The sequence below is a fragment of the Peromyscus maniculatus genome, chromosome 1, assembly GCF_049852395.1.
Source record: "Peromyscus maniculatus bairdii isolate BWxNUB_F1_BW_parent chromosome 1, HU_Pman_BW_mat_3.1, whole genome shotgun sequence".
NCBI classification, from domain to species: Eukaryota; Metazoa; Chordata; class Mammalia; order Rodentia; family Cricetidae; genus Peromyscus; species Peromyscus maniculatus.
The window spans coordinates 30,100,048-30,124,912 of NC_134852.1; the positions used below are offsets into that span (position 1 = coordinate 30,100,048).

At 57.1% G+C, this 24,865-nt stretch overlaps 2 protein-coding genes across 4 annotated transcripts in view; one reads left to right on the plus strand and one right to left on the minus strand.

Moving 5' to 3' along the window:
- The first annotated feature begins 836 nt into the window (after positions 1-836).
- Nkpd1 (NTPase KAP family P-loop domain containing 1) lies at positions 837-8,097 on the plus strand. Of its 3 annotated transcripts, XM_006994861.4 has the most exons (5): positions 837-1,455; positions 2,098-2,216; positions 3,151-3,597; positions 5,209-5,340; positions 5,959-8,097. In XM_006994861.4, exons 2-5 carry the CDS (start codon positions 2,126-2,128, stop codon positions 7,758-7,760), a joined length of 2,472 nt encoding a protein of 823 aa, XP_006994923.1. In that variant the 5' UTR covers positions 837-1,455; positions 2,098-2,125; the 3' UTR covers positions 7,761-8,097. The 3 variants fall into 3 exon arrangements, with proteins under 3 accessions (XP_006994923.1, XP_076429056.1, XP_042128023.1); XM_076572941.1 differs by lacking the exon at positions 3,151-3,597; XM_042272089.2 differs by lacking the exon at positions 3,151-3,597 and having other exon boundaries at positions 837-2,216.
- Positions 8,098-15,108: 7,011 nt separating this feature from the next.
- Ppp1r37 (protein phosphatase 1 regulatory subunit 37) overlaps positions 15,109-24,865 on the minus strand; it is a 31,339-nt gene continuing 21,582 nt past the window's right edge. Inside the window, exons 2-13 of the mRNA XM_006994862.4 lie at positions 21,787-21,884; positions 20,167-20,212; positions 19,958-20,058; positions 19,441-19,560; positions 19,001-19,151; positions 18,766-18,921; positions 18,501-18,613; positions 17,245-17,386; positions 16,974-17,140; positions 16,112-16,850; positions 15,808-15,894; positions 15,109-15,730 (exon numbers count right to left, since the gene is read on the minus strand). Of these exons, the coding sequence (XP_006994924.1) occupies positions 15,812-15,894; positions 16,112-16,850; positions 16,974-17,140; positions 17,245-17,386; positions 18,501-18,613; positions 18,766-18,921; positions 19,001-19,151; positions 19,441-19,560; positions 19,958-20,058; positions 20,167-20,212; positions 21,787-21,884 (1,916 nt within the window). The 3' untranslated portion in view covers positions 15,109-15,730; positions 15,808-15,811. The remainder of the gene's footprint in view (positions 15,731-15,807; positions 15,895-16,111; positions 16,851-16,973; positions 17,141-17,244; positions 17,387-18,500; positions 18,614-18,765; positions 18,922-19,000; positions 19,152-19,440; positions 19,561-19,957; positions 20,059-20,166; positions 20,213-21,786; positions 21,885-24,865) is intronic.

Here is a 24,865-nt window from a genome sequence, read left to right on the forward strand (position 1 = left end):
AGTGGCTTACAACCATCCATAACTCTGCTTCCAGAGGATTTGAGAAGCCCTGTTCTGACTACTGTGGGCACCAGGTATCTACACATAAATGCAAGCAAAACATTCATACACATAAGACAAGATCTAGAGCCGGGCGGTGGTGGCACACACCTTTAATCCCAGCACTCGGGAGGCAGAGGCAGGCAGATCTCTGTGAGTTTGAGGCCAGCCTGAGCTACATAGCGAGATCCAGGAAAGGCGCAAAGCTACACAGAGAAACCCTGTCTTCAAAAAACAAAAAAACAAGGTCTAGTCATGTAGCTCAGGTTGGCCTTGAACTCAGGTGGTCCTCCTGCCTCAGCCTACCAAGAGATGACTGACAATGTCACCAGGCTCAGCGGAGTCCCTAGGGTTGAAGCATCCACCTCTGTAGAGTGGTCCAGATGTCCCCTGTGTTCCCTGTTCTGTCCCTCTCTCCAGCTCCCTACAACTAAACTCTTGGCACCCCACTTTGCACGCATGGTCCCCTGCCTGGTCAGCCCCACCCTGGTCCCCTCTATGGGTCCAGTAGCCTTTTCTACACAGCCTAGTGGGCAGGACTGGCATGCCACGGTTCACCTCTGGATACATCCCTGCCTCCCAGATGGACCAGGGGACACTCCCCAAAGAAGGGGCCGGAAGGACAGCTGGCAGGAAAGAAACCACAGCTGGAGGAAAGTAGCCAGGCCCTGACGGCAGGAGGCAGTGAGGCCGTCCAGGCCCCGTCCAGGCCCCGCTGACGCAAGGGAAGAATTCCACAGTGTGGGGTGCCCTTTTCCCCAGCACCACCCTGGCCCGACCAAGCACAGGCAAGGCTTGGCTTGGCAGCCACCACTTCCTTTCATTGCCGGCTCTGTGTGGTCTGGGGCAAGGAAGGCGTTCTGTGTCTCTGGGCCTCAGATTTCTCCTCTGTGAAGTGGGCAGGACTTCTGTGGGTTGTGGTGATAAAGGGGGCTACCGAGTGAGCAGGCGCAGAAGCCGCTTGCCGGGGATCTATGCGAGGCATCCAGAGCAGCACTCGGTAAGTGGGGCAGCTGGTGCTGGCCCTGAGGGCTGGATGGACTCATCCTTTTGACAACCTCAGGAAACAGGTGCCAACCTGACCTATTCATCGACGAGGAAGCCCAGAGAGATGAAGTCACTGACCCATGGTCACACAGCTGTGCCACATCAGAGCCAGCAGACGGTTGGGATTTTTTCTGCCTCCTCCCTCCCGGCAGAGGTGTCCAGAAACCTGGTGTGAGGGTTGCTGCGGACTCTCCACCCCCTCCTGGGTTCATCCTGTCCGGGGCACCCAGTCCTAGAGAGCAGCAGGCCAGGCGCCTGCCCAAAGGGCGGGGACACACGCCGGAGAACCGGCCGAGCGGGCGCCACTGGGCTCTAGCCAGGCCTGCGCGGGGCCACGGCAGGGAGCTGGGGCCGCGGGGCCACCACCAGGTAGGTACTGAGAGCCCAGGCTGGGATGTGGGGGGCATGCGGTGGTAGGCTGGACCACTGTCCTGATCCCCAACCCCAGTCACCCAGGTTCCCATCGCCCTGGGCCAGACAGTATCTTTCCCAGCTCAGCTCTGACTCCTCCGAACCTCTAAACACGCCGCGCCCCCCTGTGTCTCCTCAGAAGACACCAGCTTCGCTTTAACCCCAGATGCCCCTTCTCTCCACCCTGCGTTGAGTTCCCCACATTTATTTATTTATTATTTCTTCTTTTGCTTTGTGAGAGGTCTCACTCTGTGGCTCTTTCTGGCTTCAAAGGCAGAGATTGCCCCTCCCGTCTCTGTCTCCTGAGTGCTGGGATTCAGGGCATGTGCCACCATGCCAGGGAAGTTCCCTGCTCTTAGATTCTAGTCTGGCTCTGCTTGGTGGCTTCCCAGGTCAGTCTGCACTCCCTCACCTGGCCCCACAGTCACCCCCTGGCATCTGGCCATTGTCTCTCCCGCACTTCAGTGCCCACTCCAGTGACCCAGGGGAGCCCCCTTCCCCCACATCTGGACTGTGCCTCTTGCCTGTTCAAGATCACAAGGGGTCATCTTAAAACAGCCCAGGGACCCCACCGAGCTGAGCACTGACCCCTCCATCTAGGAACGGGCCACTGACATCACGGCCCGCCATGCAGAAGAACTACAATGTCCGCTTCACCAAGAGTGCCCGGACCCCCGACGAGCAATACTTTTTGGATCCTGAGTTGGGGCACCAGAAAGGTAAGAGCTCATTTTGAGGGGGTGGGTTGTGGCAGGAGAAGTGGGTGGGGGTGGGGTGGGGTGCTGAATTTACGTGCCGATTGCTGTGGCACATGCCTGTCATCCCAGCATTTTCCAGGCTGAGGCAGGAGGACCTGCTGCAAGTTCCAGGCTAGCCCGGGTTACACAGTGAGATTGCTCTTACTGAAAAGGGCTGAGACAGGGTCTCACTCTGTAGCCCAGGCTAGCCTTGACCTCCTAGGCTCAAGCGCTCCTCCTACCCCAGGCTCACAGGAATCTGATAACCACCATGCTTGTCTCCTCTAGAGTCCAAAAGTTGGAGCATTCACTAGGGGTGGGAGCAGGAAATCCTTTTGAACATCTCCAGGCTGTGGGGGACAACCTCCAGAGGAGCTACAGGGTGGGAGGGGCAGAGTAGGGGGGGAGGCCCCCAGTGGGTGCGTCTCTGGTAGTGGCTCAGATTCCCACAATGACCAAGGGGAGTGGGGAGGGGGCACTGACTTCCTGTCAAAGGCGTCCCAGACTCCCGGGGTCTGATAGCTCAGGACCCACCGGCCTTCTCAGTCCTTAGCTTGTCCCCTCTCCACGGCCACTTCCGACCAGCCAGGCCAGCTCCTAGATCCTCAGCCATCCTCACCCTAAGATTCTGCAGCAAGGACCCCCTCCCCCAGGGATGCAGGACATTAGTCTCGGGATTTGGGGTGCCAAGATGCAGGAATCTCCGGTATTGTCCTCTCTTGGTCCTCTCTGGAAAGCACAGACCCTGTGTGTCCTGTCCCTGACATCCCCTGGGTCCTTGGTGCGCCTCTAACTCCTGGGGCCTCTGGGGCTCCCATGGATGCTCCAGGCCAACAAATAGCACAACCTGGTTCAAGCCAGTGTCCCCAGGGGGACCGGGACCCAGTCCCAGTCACCCCCGCTTCCTTCCTTCCAGGATGCTGTCGTCAGTGGTACCAGGACCCGGTGGCCACTCACGCCCACGGGCCCTGTCAGCTGCCCCCCAAGGCTCACTGGCAGCAGGCTTATCACAGCCACCGGGGTGGCAGCGGCTGCCGCAGGTGTCCCCAGGCCCTCATTCTGCAGCGACAGCGGCAGCAGCAACAGCGGCAACCCCCACCCCTCCCTCCCAGTCCGCTGCGGCAGCGGCTCTGTCCAGTTCGCGGGGCCCAGAAGGGGTCACCTGCGGTCGCCGCTGCCCGCATGGGACCAGCCAGCGCCCCGCAGCCTGCCACTTCATCACCCGCAGCTGTATCAGCCACGGCCAGCAGCAGCCCAGCCCAGCCCTCTGCATCTGGTGCCCTCCTGGAGCCCAGCGAGCCCACCGAGGCGCGGCCCCTGCCTGCGCCCCCAGCCTGCGGCTCCTTCACCTCCTACGGCGCCGGTGCTGAGCCCAGGCTTTCCCCCTGGGGCTGCGTCCCCATTGCCTTGCTTCTGCCTGGGCCTTCTGCTCCCTGGCTGGCACCTTGGGCCTGTCCTCGGTCCACACACACTGTGGTCCCTGTGCGGAGAGCGCTCATCCCAAGCCCTTGGTCTCTGCCTTAACGGTTGGGGTCCCTGACTTCTGGGGCAGACCCGCGCTCACTCGCTGGGTGCCTCTGCCCCTCCTCTCTGCGGGTGCTCTGCTTCTGGTTTCTCTTTTCTTAGCCCTACCTCAACTGGCCCACAAGGCCAGGGAGGACAAGGGGCAGGGGGTGATGAGGACCTGGGGCAGCTTTTTGGCCAGCTGTGGTGCTGGGGGGCACAGGTGGAGAGTGGGGGTTAAAGAAGAGGTAGGAAGAGCATGGGAGAGGGGAGAGCGCTGGGGGGGGGCACGGTCACCTGGTACAGCGGGTTCCAGGAAGACAGCTCAGTGAGGAGTTACGGGATCAATCACTTTGAGGGGAAATAAGAGACGGGAAAGGGGACCCCGGGCTTGGAACGGGGCCATCGTCAGGGTACCACTCAGATGGCAGGGTCGGTCATATTAGGCACTGAGGTGGTCTGCCGCAGGGACAGCCAAGGTGAGGCAGGCGTAGGCTCAGAGAAGGGGCCACTGGGAAGAGGCAGAGTCCATCCGGAGCAGGGAGGGGCTGAGCCAGGTTCAGGGTGGCGGCCCCAAAGGTGGGGGACACAGCTGTGTCAGGACCTGGGTCTGAAGTAGAGCAACAGGTAATGAGAACGCACAGCAAGGTTGGGCATGCACGACCTGCCATGGCGCCCGGGGGCCGGGAAGTCCATTTCACACTCAGAGAAAGAGAGGATTAGTGTGGTGAGGTCACCCATCGATTAGGCATGGCTGGGGTCCGCCCAGGCCACTGTCACCCCAGCTCACCTTATCCTAAGCCCTTCCTGGCTCTGCTGCCAGTCACAGCCACACCCCGCAGCCCACCACGTCAGCTTCCATGAGTGGGCCCCACCTTTTGGACATCCTAAGTCTAGGTCCAAGAAGTAATGCTCAGCCCCTCTAGAGGGGACGCTGTGGTGCTTGCGCACAAGGCCTTCTGGGATGAGGAACTTGTGTCCTCAGTGGTCACTGGATACAGGGGCACTGGCCAGTGACTAGGTCAGTCTCTTTACCCTCCCTAGTGTCTGGTCACGAGAAGGGACAAGGGGCTCACAAGCCGCCACAGTTCCGAGATCCCTGTGTATGGAGCTTTGGGGCGCAGGAGAGTGTCCTTGTCTCGAGGGCCTTGTGCCCCAAGGAAGGCCCGTGAGATTTTCCTAGAACTACGGGCATGTAAAGGGCTGGGCAGGCCTAATGATTTAGGGCCAAGAAGGCCAGGTTCTGCCAATCTCTGGGTCAGTCCCAGATCCTAGACGGGGGTGGGGGGGGTGGGGGGGTGGGTGCGCTTCCGCCGAGGGCTTTGACCTGAGTCACCATGGGGATCCAGGAGGACCCAAGGTGCTGGTGGCAGGCAGAGCAGGGCTGGCTGCAGGCGTGGAGGGCACACGGGAGGAGGGAGAGCCGCACCCGACCAGCGCCACTGACTCGGTTTCCCTCTGCCACCTCCAGACATCCTGACGGAGGACGATGTCTACTGCAGCTGTCTGGCTAAAACTCTGTGTCACGTGCCGGTCCCGGTGACGGTGGGCTTCTACGCTCCCTTCGGCTGCCGTCTTCATATGATGCTGGACAAGATCATGAGTGAGTATCTGCGTGTTTCAAGGGCAGGCAGGGGTGGGGTGGGGTGGGGGAGTGGGCAGGAAACTGGGTCTCTGGTCCCTTCTCTGTTCTCCAAGTCACATCCTCTGGTCCTCCCCCACCCTTGCTCAGGGACATCCCTTGCAGCCTGATCAGGGTAGGCTCCCGGAGGAGGGGCAGTCAGCCAGAGACAGACTCAGTCTGGGTTCCTGCTTCCTTGTCTGGCCTGTCCTCTTCCCACATTTCACTCACCCATTCATTCATAATCCATTCATTCATCTTGTACCAGGGCATTTCATCCATTCATTTATCCATCCATTCATCTTCTTGTACCTGGGCGTTTCATTCATTTGTTCATGCATGCATACATATTCTTGTACTCGGGCATTTCATTCATTCATTCACCTATCATTCATTCCCAGTTGGAATTGGGAATGGATGGATAGGACATCCAAGGTGCCTCCCCCTCTTGCCAACTCTTTCTACCTCTCTGCAGGGAGGTCCCTACTTCTGTCCTCACCCTCCCAGTCTCTCTCTTCAGGCCTCCCGCCTCCACTTACACGCACCTGGGCCCAGCCCCTCCGGGCCATCGCCACTGACACCTCCCCTCCCCTCCCCCAGCGCTGATGCAGCAGGAGGCGGCGCAGCGCGAGAGCGAGGAGCTGCAGCGCGTGCAGTGGCGGCCGCGGCGCGTGCGCGGCTGGGGCGTCCCGCAGCTGCTGTGGTTCCTGGTGTTTCTGCAGCCGGTGATCACCGAGCTGCACCTGCGGCGCAGGAACGTGCGCTTCCTGTTCATCCGCTTTAGCGCCTGGCAGTACGCGGGCACCGACAAGCTGTGGGCGGGGCTGGTGACCACGCTGTGCGAGGGCATCCGCCACCACTACGGCGCGCTGCCCTTCAGCGTGTACTCGGTGCTGGGCAACAAGCCCGGTGGCCCACGCGACGGCCTCTGTCAACGCGAGTGGCACTGCCGACGCCGCGTGTGCTTGGCGCTGCTGGCGCTGCTGGCCGCGCTGTGCCTGGGCGTGGGGCTGCTGTACCTGTCGCTGGGGGGCCATGCGCCGGGCCACACGGGTCGTGGCGTGCTCAAGGCGCTGGGCGGCGCGGCCACCACGCTGTCGGGCTCGGGGCTGCTCATGGCCGTGTACTCCGTGGGCAAGCACCTGTTCGTGAGCCAGCGCAAGAAGATCGAGCGCCTAGTGTCGCGTGAGAAGTTCGGCAGCCAGCTGGGCTTCATGTGCGAGGTGAAGAAGGAGGTGGAGCTGCTCACCGACTTCCTGTGCTTCCTGGAGATCTACCAGCGACGCCGGCTGCGCGTGGTCCTCGAGGTCACCGGGCTGGACACGTGCTACCCGGAGCGTGTGGTGGGCGTGCTGAACGCCATCAACACGCTGCTGTCCGACAGCCACGCACCCTTCATCTTCATCCTGGTGGTGGACCCCAGCATCCTGGCCGCGTGCCTGGAGAGCGCGGGCAACATGAAGGGCACGGCGGACAACGGCTACCTGTTCCTCAACCGCACCGTCACGCTGCCCTTCTCGGTGCCGGTCATGGGCCGTCGCACCAAGTTGCAGTTCCTGCACGACGCGGTGCGCAGCCGCGACGATCTGCTGTTCCGGGAGCTGACGCTCAAGCTGCAGCCGCAGAGCCAGGGCTCGGCCGCCGGCGAGGGTACGCAGCTGCTGGCGGTGGAGACGCAGGCGGACGGGGAGCGCGCGCAGGGTCGCGTGGACTCGGAGGCGGCGCGGCGCATCCAGGAGGCGCTCTGCTGCCTGCACGACGAGCGCGACTGCCTGTACGAGTACGTGCCCGACAACGTAGTGTCCATGCGGCGCATCGTCAACACGGTGCCCATCACCGTGCGCCTGTTGCAACAGCAGCAGCAGCAGCAGCCGGACCGCGTGGGACCCACCCCGCGTCACGCGGTGGCTTGGGTCGTGCTCGCCAACCAGTGGCCTTGTCGCCTCAGCTGGGTGCTGCAATGCCTGGAGGACCGGCAGCAGGCGGGGGGCGCGCCCGAGGGCCGCGCGCGCCTCTGGGACGTCTTCTGCGACAACAGTCGCGAGCTGCACACCATGACCAAGGCCTTGCAGAATGTGCTGGACCTCGATGGCGACCCCGAGCTTTTTGAGCGCTTTCTGGGCACTGATTTCCCCTTCACCGTGTCCGAGGCACAGAGTTTGCTGCGCTGCACGGTCAACCTGGACCATTCCATCCGCCGCCGCATGGGTCTCATCCGGGCCGTTAGCGCACTCAAGCCACCCAGCCCGCCCAAGTCCCCGTCCCGGGATGATCCCCAGGCCAATCGTGGAGCCAGTAATGCCGCAGGGACGTCCCAGGTGGCCCATGGATCAGGACACAGTAGAGAGGTGCATCACCCCCGGGACCGGACCAATGGGGGCAAGCCAAGGCCGATGGCCTAAGTCCTTTAATTTCAGGGGTGTAGAGGTCACTTGGGTTTGGGATGGAGAACACCAGCAGCCACATCCCGCCTGCCCCAGGAGGGTGTGAGGGCAGGGCTGGGCTCAAGACCAACGGGATTTGGGATGGAAGGCACCCTGGTGACTTTGGAAGCCAAAAGGGCAGCAGGTAGCAACTTCCTGGAGTAAGGAGCTCCCACACCGGTGTCTAGTGAGGAGGAATACGGAAGTCAAAAAAGCAATAAAGGAAGCTGTGGAAAGCCAGGGCTGGCCTTCATGTCCTGGATTTCTGGCTAGGTGAGGATGCCACCTGCCCCCACCTACTTCCTCCTCAGGGAGCCAGGCCTCTGAACTGCATCCCAGCAACTGATGTTGGCATCCCAGGGGGTAGGAGGAGGCTTGCGGGGGTGGTGGGTGAGGCTGCGGGGGCAGGGGAGATGAAGGGCAGACGCCAAGTTGACTCAGGCAAAGGGGAGCACCCAGGCCTGCGGGGATGCCAGGCCTTTGTTCCCCACACCCGAGCCTGCCCTCTGTGGGCAGAGCAGGAACTGGCATTTCCCAGGGCGGTGCCTGTGACCTCATCAGGTGGCTCCACCTCTCAGCATGTGGGCTAATTAAGCCTCAGCCAGCTAGGTGTGTGGCACTGCCCTCCCCAGATAGGCAGGTAACTGTCCCGAGGAACTATTGAAGATGTGCCTGTTTTACGAGTCACTCCAGGGCCACTGGCTGGGGCAGGGTGCTGACTGTGAAGCCACATCACCAGCAGGGAAGTTGAGGAACTGGGATTGGCACCTGAGGGGAATGTAGAGTCAGAGCAAAGCCAGGTGGGACAGTATGAACTGTGGCTGGGCTGGGCCCTTTCCTGCATGGTCAGAGACCAGGGATGAGCGTCACACCTATGGGTGGCTCCTGAGGCCCTAGTGGTCAAATATGTCCCCACACACTCAGGCTGGGGTTCCTCATCCTCTGTAGTGTGGTGGGGAGGGAACAGCAGAGCTCAGCTCTGAAGACACCTGAAATCAAGGGGATGACTTTGTTTTGTGGTGATGAGGATTTATAAAGACCCTCCTGCCTGATAGACAAGCATTCTACCACTGAGCCACACCCCAGCCCCTCACTGGGGGATTCTAGGCAGGGGCTCTACCACTGAGCCACACCCCAGCCCCTCACTGGGGGATTCTAGGCAGGGGCTCTACTGCTGACTTACAGTCACTGACCAAATCAGTGACTTTTGAGCCAGAGTCCCTGAAGACTAAGAGGACAGTACCCTTCACCCCAGGAACCAAGAGCTTGGCAAAGTCACCCACTCTCAGGCTATGTGGTTCATCAGTTGGTGGTATTGACTTCACATCCCTTAGGTCTCTGGCTAAAGCCAATCGATCCCTGACTTCTTTGGTCTCTCAGCATTACTGGCTGAGCGAACACAGTTCGGGCAGTCACTAACTGTAAGGAAATGTCTTTCAGCCTTGGTGTGGAATTTCACAGTGCCGGGCATGGTGGCGCACACCTTTCATCCCAAAACTCCAGGAACAGAGGCAGGCAGATCACTGTGAATTCCAAACCACCCAGGGCTGCATAGTGAGACCCTATCTAAAGACAAAACTATCTCAGAAGATGGCTCCGCAGCCAGTCAGCCGATAAAGGCCTTTGCCTGACAACCAGAGTTAGACCCCTAGGACTCATAGATTCGGAGCTGGCAAGATTGCTAGGTTGTTTTGTTTTGTTTTTCCAGACAGGGTGTCTCTGTGTAGCTTTGGAGCCTTTTCTGTATCTCGCTCTGTAGACCAGGCTGGCCTTGAACTCACAGAGATCTGCCTGCCTCTGCCTCCCGAGTGCTGGGATTAAAGGTGTGCGCCACCACCGCCAGCAAGATTGCTGCTCTTGCAGGGGACCCATCTTTGGTTTCCCAGAACCCATGTCAGGTCATCTTAACCCCTTCCACCTGTAACTTCAGCTCCAGAGAATCCTATGCCCTCTTTTGGTCCCTGTGGTCATTGTTCTCACATGCATACCCCCAAAACACACACACACACACACACACACACACACACACACACACACACACACCACACACACACACACACACACACAGTTAAAAGTCTGAAGGGGGGCTCCTGTTGGATCTCCATGTTGGTGAGTGAGTGGCCTCAAGTCTCAGTATCTGTCCACTGAGAACCAAGGTGATCGTATCTGAAAGACGGCATTGGGGCCAGGGTCAGAGGTGGGCTGAAGAGATGGCCCAGTGGTTATGAGCACTTACTGCTCTTACAGAGAACCTGACCCAACACCTACGTGGTGGCTCACAACCACCTATAACTCCAGTCCCATGGGATATGACAACCTTTCCTGGCCTCTGTGGGCTCCTGCAAGCTCATGGTGCCAGCATACATGCTGACAAACACTCATACACATAAACCAGTAAGTCTTTAAAAATCGGGAGGCAGAGGCAGGAGGATCTCTGTGAGTTCAGGCCAGCCTAGTTTACATAATGAGTTTCAGAATAACCAGGACTACAAAGAGAGACCCCGCAACAAGATAAATAATAAAAATAAAATCTGAAGAAAAAAAAAAAAGGCTTTCTTGAGTGTTGTGCGGCTGTTACCACTGTCCATTTCTGAGGAGCACATTGTGTGGTACATGGGGGAAGTCCTCCAAGTCACTGCCAGCAGAGGCAGCAAAGAGTTGGCCGTACCCTGAGCTAAGGTTGACTGCCTTGCCTGCACCTTGGCGATCTTGAAAAGCTCCTGTCCGCCCAGGATGGCAAGCTGCTGGCCCTCCCTCCTCACCGCCCTGCCAAGGTCCTGAGCACATGCTGAGCCTGCAGGTGCCTCTGGCCACGGCTAGGAGGCCTCGATGAGGTCCTTGCAGGTCAAACGACCTTCTAACCGGGACTCCTGGGGACCTTTTGGGGTCCCAGCCAAGCCCCCAGCCTGGGCTTGAAGCAGACTCTACACCTTTTTTCCCCTCCCACAGTCCCACAGTCCTGCAGGATGGCCTGTAAAGTGAGTAAAGGTGCCTGTGGCCAAGCCTGACAAACTAGGTGTGATCCCAGACCCACGTGGTGGAAGGAGAGAACTGACCCCAGCAATGTGTCATGTTACATGAATCCCACCCCCACAAAATCATCAAAAAAATGTAATTTAAAAACCTAATTTAAGGGGCTGGAGAGATGGCTCAGAGGTTAAGAGCACCGACTGCCCTTCCTGAGGTCCCGAGTTCAATTCCCAGCACCCACATGGTGGCTCACAACCATCTGTAATGAGATCTGGCACCCTCTTCTGTATACATAATAAATAAGTAAATTTAAAAAAAAAAAACCTAATTTAAGGGGCTGGAGAGATGGCTCAGAGGTTAAGAGCACTGACTGCTCTTCCAGAGGTCCTGAGTTCAATTCCCAGCAACCACATGGTGGCTCACAACCATCTGTAATGAGATCTGGTGCCCTCTTCTGGCCTGCAGACATGCAGACAGAACACTGTATACATAACAAATAAATAAATCTAAAAACAAACAAACAAAAAAAAAACCTAATTTAAAAAGCAAAAGGTTTGGGGATTTAGCTCAGTGGTACAGCGCTTGCCTAGCAAGTGCAAGGCCTTGGGTTCCGTCCTCAGCTCTGAAAACAATAAAATAAAACTAAAGTAAAAGGTAATTTTAAGACACCCCACCACCACCACACACACAGAGTAAAGAGGGCTGGGAAGACAGCTCTGTGGGTAAAGGCTGTTGAGCCTGCTGACCTGAGTGTGACCCGAGGCACGAGAGAGAGATAGGGATAGAGATAGAGATAGAGAGATAGAGAGATAGAGAGATAGAGAGAGAGAGAGAGAGAGAGAGAGAGAGAGAGAGAGAGACCTCTGACTTCCAGCCAGGGCCATGCAGAGAGACCCTGTCTCGAAAAAGTAATATAAAAGTATTTTAAAATTTTTTTGGGGTGGTGTATGGCAGCACAAGCCTTTAATCACAGCCCTTGGGAGACAGAGACAAAGGGATCTCTGTGAGTTCAAGGCCAGCCTGGTCTACAGAGAGAGTTCCAGGATAGCCAGGCTGCACAGAGAAACCCTGTCTCGAAGACCAAAACAAAAAAATTTCCAGGCAGGCAGAGGATGTTTGCAGAGGGAAGGTAAAGCCACTTGACTGTACTGACAGGGCCTCTGAACTCCATCGGGTCCCATGGATGCACAGGCCGCGGGGGCCGGATGTCTCCCTCTCTATCTACCAGGCTGCCTGCACGCTTCTTCACTAAGTTGAGGCTGGGATAGGTGCATCCCCGGTCAGCCAAGACCACCATATACTGGAGCTGGAGGACCAATCGCCGGAAGCTGAGGAACTGGCCGAGTGCCGCTGCCAGGGCTGTTTTCAGGGCAGGGTAGCCCTTATGTAGCCCAGACTGACGTGTAGCGGAGGATGATCTTAGACTCCCAATCCTCCTGCCTCCACCTCCTGGATGTCTCACCACATCCTGCCTGCTCTATCTTGAGACTGTGTGTGTCTGCCAAACCCAAACAGGATGTCAGGATTTAGTGCCCGTACACCACAGGGCTTTTGTGTGCTCTCACACAGGCCAAGGCGCTGGCGGCCACCAACCGGAATTCTAAGTGCTATGTGTGCTGAGGAGCTGAGACCCTCGTCGGCCCAGGACCATCGATGCTTGTGGCCCTGGGGGTTGACTGCCAGCGCAGGCCTGCAGGGGTGGTGTCCGAGTCATGTGGTGGGGATCAGCTGCCTCCATGATGAGCTCCAGGAAGTCTAGCAAGGAACATTTCCAGTGTCAGGCTGTTGGGGTCACTAGAACTGGGTACAGCTTCAGAACAACCAAACCAGGTGGGGGTGGCGCCGCACATCTTTAATCCCAGCGCTCTGGAGGCAGAGGCAGGCGAATCTGTGAGTTCGAGGCCAGCCCCGTCTACAGAGTGAGTTCCAGGACGGCCTATGTAACAGAGGCCCTGTCTCAAAACACAGCTGCAACAAAGAGGGACAAATGGCTGAGCTTTCCGGGGGAAGAATTCCGTGCCCAGATGCTGGCCTCCACCTCCAGCTGCAATCCCACGGCCCTGGACACCAGTGAGCTCTACAGAGCTGACCCATCTGCTCTGAAAGGCTGTGGCAAGCAACCAACCACGAGTGGCTGCCGCCACCACCAGACATTGTCTCCTGCGTGTGGAGGTTCTGAGAACAAGAGAGAACTTTCCTGGCCTGTCGCTCCTCACTCCAACCCTGTTGTCACATGGCCAGCCCTGTGGCTGGGTCCACATTTTTCTTTTCTTTTCTTTTTTGGTAAGAGCCAGGCTCTTGCTGTATTTCCCAGCCTGGCCTGGAGTTCCTGGGCTCCAGTGACTCTCGTTCCAGCCTCCTGAGCAACTGGGACTACAGGTATTCAAGCAGCCATAGGATATATAAATTATACACACACACACATCTGGAGGTGCTGAGGGTGGAACCAGGGCGTGCTTGATAAATACTGTACCACCGAGCCACACCCCGACCCCCAGTTACCCCTTCATAAGTACCCTTTTCACGCTGGTTTGGGGCCCATCCTAAGGGACTCATTTTCACATGATCATCTTGGTGAAGAGCTCCTGGGACTTTGGATCTCCTCAGCATCACTCTGAGGGTGGCCATCCGTCCCAGCAGCGGTTGGGAAGGACCGATTTCTCACGCCATGTTAAGAGCTGGTACAAGTGAGACACAGCCAAGACCAGGAGGAGCCCCGCACAGGCTCACAGAGGGTGTGTCCACTGGGCCAGAGCTGCTGAGACTTTATATGCTGACCACAGAGAGTGGTGAGGACCCCACCAGGCAGGCTTTCCCCAGAACCCAGGATGCCTCAGCTCCCCCGCAGCCTAGCTGAGAAGGGGCTGGTAGCAGGGTAGCTGTACTGGCATTTCCCAGGTACTTAAGGGATGGGATGCAACAGATGGCGACTTGGTCGGCAGTGGTTACTGTGTGTGGCTTCCCCGCACCCCACTCCCACACAAGTGTCTGCTGTGTCCTAAGGTGTGGTGAGCTTGTCTGGAGCAGTAGGCGACCCAAGTACAAGCCGCTAGTGTTTCAAGAAAGAGGATTCTGGGCTGGGGAACTAGCTTGGTGGATTAAAAAAAAAAGCTTGCTGTAGAAGCCTGAAGACCCGAGTTCAAATCCCAGCACCCATGTAAAAGCCCGACAGTGTCCTGTGGCCACCGTATCCCAGTGTCCTATGAGGAGACAGGAGCAGACAGGAGAGTCTCCAGTTCAGGGGCCAGCTAGCCTGGTGTAAGAGAGCCTGACTCAAACCAGTGTGGTATAGGATAAATAATACCCTGGGTTCTCTGATCTCCACGAGTGTGCCATGGCAAGCATGCATCACATTCACACACTAACTTGTACACACACATCCATGTGCCTAAAAGTTAGTTTAAAAAAAGTTTCTGACAGATACAATGGTGGGGTGCAGAGGACTCCCAGACTTTTTGTTTTGTTTTTTTGTTTTTCGTTTTGAGACAGAATTTCTCTGTGTAGCTCTGGCTGTCCTGGATCTCACTCTGTAGACCAGGTTGGCGTCAAACTCGAGATCTGCCTGGCTCTGCCTCCCAAGTGCTGGGATTAAAGGGGTGCGCCATCGCAACCAGCTAGCCTTTTTTGTTTGTTTGTTTTTTCGGGGGCCTGGCTATTTTTAGTGCCGCTGAGTAGAGCCTGACTCCCGGGTTTAAGACAGGAAAGGACATGGACACCGTGAGGTTGAGGCTGTGTCTACACAGGCAGGCATTTCCTACAGACGGCTCTCCTTAGTTTTCATTCTTGCGGAGCCTGAGACTGAATGCACTCAGCACACCTGTCCCTCACTGGCGGCTTCCAGGCCAGGGCTCCCCACTCTCCACTGCCCCAGCTTCCCTGTCAACTAAGTCCTCACGTCCAGTCTGTTACCCAGGGTGGCCTGGAACTTGTGATTGTCCCATCTCAGACTCCTTGGCAGCGGGGATGGCGGGCCTGTGTCACAGACCTGGCACTTCTCTCTCCGGTCCACAGGCCAGGCAGATGCTAGCGTGGGCACAGGTGGGCCCCAGGGCCTGTGCACACCCCTCCCTCCACAGATGGGGCCAAGAGAGGACAGGCTGGACCTGCTCCCTCAGCCAGCAGAATGCCTTCGCCGGGCCCCTTGGGAACCCCAGGCTGTCTGAAGTGGGGGAGCGCGAGTGGCCTCAGTGTGCCGCTGGAGGTGTGGGTGGATGAGAGGGTGGAGGAAGCAGGGAGGTCTGCCTGGCCTTCTGGGTCTCCTTTGGGGACCACTGGCACCAAACCAGCGGCGGGTCTGCCACCGCTCACCCTCCCCCGCCCTCGGGCGGCTGGGCCCAGCACGAGGCAGAGGCAGGTGGTCAACCCAACTCCCGTTTATTAGAAAAGGCGTGACGGCTGCACCAACAGGAGTGGCCCAGCCCACCCGCCCACACCACCCGCCCGCCCACCGCCCACCGCTGTAGTGCCTGCCAGGGCGCAGCCTCAGTGGCCCGGGCAGCAGGTCCCAGAGCCCCACTGCTGCGTGCCCAGTTCCCTGATAGATTTTATTGCACTTAAGAAAGAAAGCTCTCGTCCTTCCCGCTGGCCCCACCCCACAGGGGCTGGCAAACTCCACCACCACGCTCACCAGCCAGGTCTTGGAAAGGGGCCAGGGCCATCCTACATCTGCCCTGCCTCCTAGCCCTCCCAGGGCAGGCCGGTCACTGGCCCTCCAGGACCAGAGCAGCCTTGTGCCAGTGACCCTGGAGAGTTCCTCCCGGCCGTCCTCTCCCTCCTGTCCAGCCAGCCCCGACCTGGGGAGCGGCAGACACATAAATACGTGCTCGAGTCCGGGAAGCACTCCCAGCCCCGTGCCCCTGTGGCTGTAGTGTTTGAGCGAGGCCTGGGGTCCCCGCCTGGCTTCCTGGGGGACTGGGCGGGGAGTCAGCAGATCCTTGGGGATGGCTTCAGCTCATCACAGACCGGCCGGAACTAAGGAACTAGGGAACAGAGGTGAGGAGGAGGGTCAGCAGGCCCCCAGCTCTTCACGCCAGCCCCCCAGATGACACCTACTCACAGTGTCACAGTGTGTCCCGCGGGGCCTCCTGACTGGCCTCTAAAAGCAGTTCCTCTAGCTTGCTGGCACCCTGGGGGCGGTGCAGAGCTGTAGGCAGTGGGTGGCAGCTCCCTCAGAGGCAGGCAGGGCATGGCCTTGCCCCTCCAGACCACACCGTCCCCACCCCGGGAGAGCTCTGGGGTCGGGGAGGAACCAACAACCAAGGCCTCTCCTATCCCTCTACGGCACTCTAGAATGGGAAGCTGACGCCCGCCCACGGGTAGGTGCTTCCTTGACGGCTCACCCCCTGCCTCATTCCTCTTACCGTGCTCCAGGCTGCAGCTGCCCCTCTTAGCCTCCAGCCCTGGGGGTGGCTCTGGGGGCAGGGCCAGGGCAAACTCGGGCTTCAGGCCGTTGGGCAGAGGCTGCCCTGCCTGAGATGGCTCCGGCTGGGGCTGAGCCTCGGATGACTCTGGGTCCTGGATGTCCATGGTCTGAGGTGGTGGAGAGGCAGGTGGGGAGGGAGGGGAGGGTGGGGGAGAGGAGACAAAGGTGGGGGGAACAGGGGGCTCTGGCCTCTCGGGTGGACTCTCCACCCGGGTCACCACAAACACCTTGTGGCCTCGGCCTGGGCTGGAGACAGAAATGCGCTGCTCAGTGGGGGAGGAGGGGCTGCCTGGGGGGCTCTTGTCCCCAGGGCCTAGGGAGTCCGCGGAGGGTATGAGGGCAGGGCAGGGGGCTGGGGGACTCTGCTCAGCGCCGCCCTCGGCCCTCTGCTGGTCCTGTTGCTCCTCCTCCTCCTCCTGCTCTTCCTGGTCAGAGTCTGAGTCCGAGTCTGAGTCAGGGTCAGGCCCAGGGCTGGGGGCCCCATTCTGCGCCCCCATGGCTGGCAGGTCCCCCGGCTCTTCCAGGGGCGGGGGTGCGGTGATGGTGATCTCGGGCATGGAGGCCGACAGTTGCAGCTGCTGCTTCTCCTCCCGCTCTCTCGCCAGCACGAAGTTGCGCTTGCAGCCGTTCTGAATCTCGGCCAGTAGTGCCTTCTGCGTCTCGAGGAAGCTCTTCACCTGTGGGACCCGGCCTGCTAGGGCTCTGTGTGGCCTCGGCCCTACCCTGTGTGGCCTCAGCCTCACCCCCCCCCCCCGCCCCGCCCAAGAGAGACAGCACCAGTACAAAGCGAGCGCCCTCACCGCCTCCTTCTTGGGCTCTCGGTCCAGGTCCAGGCGAAGCAGGGAGTGGTTCACCTTGAGGGCCAAGGACAGTGCCATGAGCCCGCCCGTCTTGATCTCGTTCTCCCGGAGGTCCAGTCTCAGGAGGCGGGGGCTCTCGGCGATGAACTCTGCCACGGCCACCGCGCCTGGGAGGGGGACGGCAGGGGCTGGCCACGGGCCCCACGCCTGGCCGCCGGCCGGCCGCCCTGCCGAGCCCCGCTGGCCCCTGCGCGCCTGGCCCGCATCCTACCCTCGCATGTGAGCTTGGTCGAGGCCAGGCCGAGGCGCAGCACGCTCCGGTTGCTGATGAGCCCGTTCTTGAGGTTGCGCACACCCTCATTCCCAATGGGGTTGTGACCCAGGTTCAGTGTCTCCAGACTCTGTGTGTGCGGCTGGAAGGGACAGGGAAGGTGAGGAGGGGGAGCCATGGTGGAGGAAAGCTAGAAAGGTGTCAGGAAAGGAGCCGAAGAGGAGCCGAGGCACGGTCTGCTCTGTCTGCCTCTCAGAGCACATTCTACCGCAGGTCTGGGAAACCCAAGTCTCTCTCATGCTGGGGCTTCCCAAAGCCCACACTGCCCACTCCCCACCAGAGTCCACAGTCTCCCCTCACCGAGCCTGTCTCTGAATGGCTTTAAGGACCCTGAAAACAGCCTTCTTGTGGAAGGGCACCCCACAAGAGTGTCTCCCTCCCCTGGGAGTGTTTGTACCTGCTCAAATTACTTTCTATATTATGTGATAATAAAAAGACTAAAAACTGCGCGGCGGTGGTGATGCACACCTTTAATCCCAGCACTCGGGAGGCACAGCCAGGTGGATCTCTGTGAGTTCGAGGTCAACCTGGTCTACAGAGTGAGATCCAGGACAGGCACCAAAACTACACAGAGAAACCCTGTCTTGAAAAACCAAAACAAAACAAAAGACTAAAAGCTTACTGACTGCTTTTAGAAAACATTAATTTTTTTAGGCCAACATATTCAGTTTGTGGGAAGCATTGTCCTATGTAGTCTGTTACAAAAAGGCAACTAAAGAAATAGGGCCTAGCTTGGATCTTTAATCCCAGCATTCAGAGCAGAGGCAGGAGGATCTCTGAGTTCAAGGCCAACCTGGTCTACAGAGTGAGTCCAGGACAGCCAGAACTACACAAAGAAACCTTGTTTTGGAGGGGGAAGGAAGGAGGGAAGGAAGGAAGGAGGGAGGGAGGGAGGGAGGGAGGGAGGGAGGGAGAGAGGGAGGGAGGGATGGAGGGAGCGAGGGAGCGAGGGAGAAAGAAGAAAGGAAGAGAGACAGACAGACAGACCCAATGAAAGAAACATGGCCCAGGGCCGGCTGATGGCCCAAGGACTCGAGTTCTATACCTGGCCATTTATACTTGGTGGAAAGAGAAAACTGACTCCTGCAAGCTGTCCTCCGACCTCCACGTGCAAGCACGTGTACACACACACACACACACCCCGCGTTGGGGCAGGCAGGCAGGGTGAGGACGAGGAGCAAGCCCCCTGGACTCACCAGCGCCATGCCCAAGAAGGCCATGCCTGTGTGCGTGAGCTGGTTGTTCCACAGCACCAGGGTCACCAGACCCTTCCTCTGCTCCTTGAGACCCTCGCAGATGTAGGCCAGACCTAGGGGAGGCGGGTGGTCAGTGCCTCTTCCATCCCTGGAGACTCTGGTCTCCTGTACCAGGGAGACCCAGGGGCTCTGGCCTGACCTCCGACCCTCAGTCCTAGACTCCCTATCAGGGCTGTCTCAGCGGCACAGCGGCAGACAGGCACACCTGAGTCCAGCACGTGGTTGTTGCGCAGGTCCAGGATCTGCAGGGAGCAGTTGAACTTGAGCAAGTTGCCCAGCTGGGCTGAGTCCTGCAGGCCGTTGAGCTTGTTGTCCGCCAAGTACAGCTCCCGCAGGTTCATGTTCATCTTCAGAGCTGTGGCTGCGGAGGGGTGGCAGTGACTGGCCAGCCCATGTCCGGGTCACCTGTCCAGCAGCAGGCCTTACGGACACAGACTTACCCAGCAGCATGAGGGGCCGCCCGGACAGGCTAGCATTTTCTAGGTGCAGCACTGCCAGGCTGCTGCGGATGCGGAGGGCGCGGGCCACAAAGGGTGCAGAGTGGTCCAGCAGGGGTGTGTTTCGGGCATCTAGGTATTGTAGGCAACTTGTCTGGTGGGGACAAGTGAGGGAGAGGTCATTTAGTGGTCACAGCTAGCACCTGGGTTTTACACACTGGGGCCTATGCCTGAGTCCCTGGGGACCCTCCTCCTCCCAGACAGGTCCACTTCCTTCCTGCTCCAGTCTTTGCAAGGCTGAGTAAAGCAGGCTGGAGACACGGCCACTTTCTGAGGGTCATCTAGGGAGGAGTGGAGGAGGTGCATTACCTTGCAGGAGGGCAGGAGAGATGGGCTTGGGGTAGATCTCCCCAGTGTTTCCTCCCAGTGTGTGAGGTACCCACCTTGCGCATCATGTGGGCAGCAGCCTGCCAGCCCCGGGTGCCAATGTGCTTGTTGAAAGAAATGTTGAGGTGTGTGGCCGACTCGTAGTACTCGATCATGTCGAAGAGGGCTGAGGCACCCTGGGGACAGGCACACGTGGGCTTGGCCTCAGGTCAGATGGCCAAGGGAAACATGGGCTGTGCCCAGGACGGGTGCTGGGCCCGCAAGAGCCTCAAAATGACAGGTGTGACCTGGGTGACCCGGGAGGGTGGGCTCTTCTACAACCTATGCTCAGGACACTCAGCCCACAGAGGCCACGACTCCCCGGTGCCTTTCACCCTGCAGCGTGACGACCAGGAAGGCTCCTGGCGGCCACACTTGCCCCTCACCCAGCTCCCCAGGCCTCACCTTCAGGGCCTCAGGCCCACCCTGGTCACATCAGACACCCCCTTCTGCTCTTCATGAGGTCCTGCCCTTGCCCTCTCCCTGCCCAAGCCTCAAGAGGGCCTAGGAGCCTGGTGGCAGCAGGATTCTCACATCTTCATCCAAGTTGGTCTGCTCCAGGTCCACAACCTTGAACTGCAGCCTCTTAAAGACCTCCTCCAGCGCCTCACAGGTCTTGTAGTCAAGCTTCTCCCCTGGGAAGGGGCGGGCACCTTTATGTGGCGAGTCCACACCACCACCAGTCTCTGTTTCCTGCAGGACCACCAAACCCTTGGACACCTGCCATCCCTGGGGACACACACCTTTTAGGTCCAGGCAGTTGATGCGCTGCTCGAGGTCCGTGAACTCCTAAGAAAGCAGGATGGGGCTTGTCAAGGCAGGTAAGACACCCCAGCAACCGGGGTGGCCTGCAAGTGAGGCAGTCAAGGCTCAGCGGGCTCTGCCATGCCCTGCAGTAAGATGGCATCTGGAACAGGACTGGGCAGGGCAGCTGGACAAAGGCCCAGAGGACAACCGGAGCTGGTTCTGAGCACAAAGAGCATGAGATGCATTTGCCTGCAGCCAGAAGCCACAGCCCCATCACTCCAGCTGATGAAGTGAAGTTGAGGGTATCCAGCATTGCTGGGGAGATTCCAGACTCGGGCAAGTCTGTCCCAAGGGACTGGGACAGGTAGGCTGACAGTCACGCGTGGCTCAGGGGTTTCCCCAGCCCCTTCCTGTGGGGTCCACCTAGTGCACACACATGCCAGGTGCCAGTCTCTGGGCTTCACTGTCACCCAAGGGTTGAGCGCTGTAACAAGCCCCAGGACAGACAGGCTAAGGCTGGCTTGACAGCATACTTGGCCAGTGAGGTGCAGGTCTAGTCAGCCCTCATCCTTGCCTCAGATGCCACACTGAGAGGCTCTTCCTGGAAGGGGCAAGCCCCTGTTCTGCTAACTCTACAGAACAGACAAGAGTCCAGGAACATAGAGACAACAATGACCCAGGCACCCCAAGGACCCTGTGTGGAGATGGGGCCCAGGGGTGACCACAGAGAGGAAGGCTACAGGCAGAGTCTGCCCACATTCACACTAACTCCGACAGCGCCTGGTGCTGGCGCGTCTGAGCCAGCAACCCCTTCTACAAATTCCGGGGCCTCCCGGGATGGGGGCGGGGGGGAGGAGAGATGAGAAGTCAAATTTGCTTTCCATGTCTGTATTTAAACTTTTGATGTGTGTACGTGCACGTGCATGTGAGTGTGCACGCACACATCACTGTTCACATGTGAAAATGTAGTCCTCTACCTCTATCCACCATGTGGCTTCCAGCGGCTCACACTCAGGGGCCAGGCCTGACAGCAAGCACCTTCACCCACTGAGCCATCTTGCCAGCTTAGTTCTGATTCTGGAGATAGGGTCTCATATAGCCCAGGCTGGCCTCACACTCATCATGTAGCTGAGGCTAACCCTGAACTCCATCCTCCTGCCTCCACCCACTAGGTGCTGGGATGACAGGCAGTGCTGGTTTCTCCGTTAACTTCCTAAACAGCAGGGAGGTCTCTCTCTCGAGGTCCAGACTTGGGTTTTTGCTGTTTTGTCCTTGTTTGTTGAGTTGGGCATCAGTACGGAGCCCAGGCTGACACTTGCCTTAGAAATCACACTTTAGGAATTAATTCTGGAATTCAGACTTGAAGGAATGGACAGGATGATCTTTCTGTGAGGACAGGATTTCTTTGGGGCTGACAGAGTCAGTAGTTACCACTCACTGTGATCCTGGACTATTGCTAACTTCACAGCTGGACTGAGGGTCTCTGCAGCTGTCCTTACGCAGGCCCTGGCTGGGGGCAGGCTGGGCAGGCGCCAAGGCTGTGTTCCCTACACTCATACAAACACACATGCACACATGGATGCACAGGCGTTGGTCAGTGTTCCCACCCCTCATACCTGCAGCTGCCTGAGGAGCTTCGGGATCTGTCGGCAGTTCAGCTTCTGGCAGGCCTGCCTGTAGGCATTGATCACTTCGTCCACAGTCACGTTTTGGGCTGCGGGCAAAGGAGCAGGCTCAGACTCCACAGTCCTTGCTTGCTGCCTTGCCCTTCATCCCTCCCTCCCAACAGCAGCATGACAGAGCTCCAGGTCACAGGCATCACACAAAACTGGCCCAGCCCTCTACAAAGCGCTGGGCTGTCAGGCAGTCACAGAAACACACACAGCTCAAGACCGCTGCTTACGGGTTCCCTCCTCTACCACACGGGGAACCCTAGCTGGGCAGGCTGCCGCCAGGTCCCCTGCAGGCCAGCACAAGGCCAGGCAGGCATCTGGCTCAGGGTACTCTAGTTTCATTTTGTGAGAAACACCCTGACAAAAAGCACCCCCATGGGGGTTATCCAGCCTCAATTATAGGTTATAATCCCTCACTGTAGCAAAGTCACACACCACACCCACAGTCGGGGCAGAGAGGGAAGAATGTACTCGCTAGCTTTCTCCTGCCTTACAACACAGACCAGCAGGACACAAAAGAAAGCAACTGCCAGATTTCGCCAAGACAAAGTAGGACAGTCCTTCAGAATTCCCTGCTTCTCAAAAAAGTCTGTCAGATATATTAGGCCTGTGGGCCAAAGTCAGATGGTCCAATGTCACAGAAGAACCTAGTGACTGTCCAGGCCACCAGAGGTCCCTGTCGTTAGGTAACATTTCACCCTTCTGGGGTCTTTGATGGAGATGAAGACTAGATAGTCATAGTTAAAGTTTTCTTCTGTTATGATGAATGATAAATTAGGCATAAAACCTTAGAGTCACAAAGATAGAATATTTTTTCTAATTTTGCCAAATATAGACGAGATGTTGTAATTGTAATTCTTTTGTTGTATATAATTTTACTATATTAAAGTTAAAACCTTCCTTTTTTATTTAGACGAAAATGGGGAAATGCTGTAGAATATTCCTTTACACTGTGTGAATATATGTTGCTGTGATTGATTTAATAGAGTAGCTGACTTGCCAATAGCTGAATGGGATAAAATTAGGTAGGAGAGCCAAACTGAGAATGATGGGAAGAAGGGCGGAGTCTGGAGTTGCCAGCCAGATGCAGAGGGAGCAGGAGATAAAATTGCCATGTTGATAAAGGTACTGCCATGTGGCAAAGCATAAATAGGGAGTTTGGTTTAATTTAAAATGTAAGGGCTAGTTAGTAACAAGCCTGAGCTACTGGCCAAGCATTTACAATTAATATAAGCCTTAGAGTATTATTTGGGAACAGGTGGTTGGGACAGAAACTTCCATCTATATTCCTGTCTGCCAGATTTGCTTCTTCTGAACTTTTTAGAAAAAGACATTTAAGCCAGGCATTGCAGTTACTTGGGAGGCTGAGGTAGAAGGATCAAAAGTTTAAAAGCAGCTTGAGCTACAGAGTGAGTACAAGGCCAGTTTGGGCAATTTAGTGAGAGCCTGTCTCAACCTATAATTGAAAAAATAAATATACAGGGGCTGCAGAGATGGCTCAGAGGTTAAGAGCACTGACTGCTCTTCCAGAGGTCCTGAGTTCAATTCCCAGCAACCACATGGTGACTCACAACCATCTATAGTTTGATCTGGTGCCCTCTTTTAGCATGTCGGCAGAACTCTGTATAGATAATAAGTAAATATATATATATATATAAACTGAGTAGATAGTTTACTAGTAGAGCACCTACCTAGAATTCTCCCATTGAGGTTCTGGGGATGTGGCTTACAAAAAGTCCTAGTTTACATCTCCAGTAACCCATGAACCCCACAAAACAATAAAACAATAACTATTCTCATATCACATACATACTTGAAGATTTGGGGTACTGACAACTACTTTGAAAACAGCAGCAATTATAGACACTTCCACTGGGCTATCCAGGTGACCATGAAGAGAAGAAACACATGTAGTAGATGACAATTTTAAATGGGCTGGCTTTATCTAACTGGCATCTTTTCTAAGTCTATTTAATATGCTGCCTCTAAAGATCACTCTGAGGTGTCCCAGGGTTTACCAGAGGGCACCAGTGAGGCTCCAAATAGACACTTGGTTCAACCAAAGGCCATAGGTCCAGGCCAGTGACATTAGCTGGGGTGAAGCTGGGCCTGGGCTAATATGGGCTGTTTTGTCATCACTGGTAATTCTTAGCCTTGTATAGTCAACAAGAAAACTGACCGCACAGCCTGGTATGGGGACACAAGGTATGTAGGTAGTTGGTGCAGGAGGAGCTAAGGACGGCCTGGGCAATGTAGTGAGACCCTGACTCAAATACAAAATTACAAAGAGGGCTGGAGATACAGCTCCTAGTGTTGTAACAATGGTACTAACACTGCGCTGGAGAAATGACTTAGCAGTTGAGAGCACTGGCTGCTCTTCCAGAGGACCTGAGTCCAATTCCCAGCACCCACATGGTGGCTCACCATTGTCTGAAACTCCCGTCCCAGGGGATCTGATGCCTTCTTCTGGCCTCTGTGAGCACCAGGCATGCATGTGATACACGGACATACATGCAGGCAGTAACACCCATATACATACATAATAAATAAAAATGACAACTGCGGGGCTGGACAGATGGCTCAGAGGTTAAGAACCTGACTGCTCTTCCAGAGGTCCTGAGTTCAATTCCCAGCACCCACATGGTGGCTCACAACCATCTGCAATGAGATCTGGCGCCCTCTTCTGTATACACAATGAATAAATCTTTAGGGCTAGTGTTTGCTGTGATGAGGGAGTCAGGGAGGCGCAGTGCAGCAGCCATGCGGTGTGTCCGCTCAGCTCAGGTTCAGCTTCTGGGTACCAAGGGAGGCGCTGCCGCTGCCGACTGAAATGGTCCTCAGAGAGGAAGGGAGAGTGGCGTGTTTGTGTGTGCTGGTGTGGACCCACTGAGGTGACAAATTAGACTGAAAGCCACATTTGGACCCTTGCCCTGCCAAGCATGGATGAATGACCCCAGAAGCCTCTTTGGTCTCAGAGATAAGTGACAGGAGGAAACCAGAGAAGCAGCTGGCCTTCTGTCAG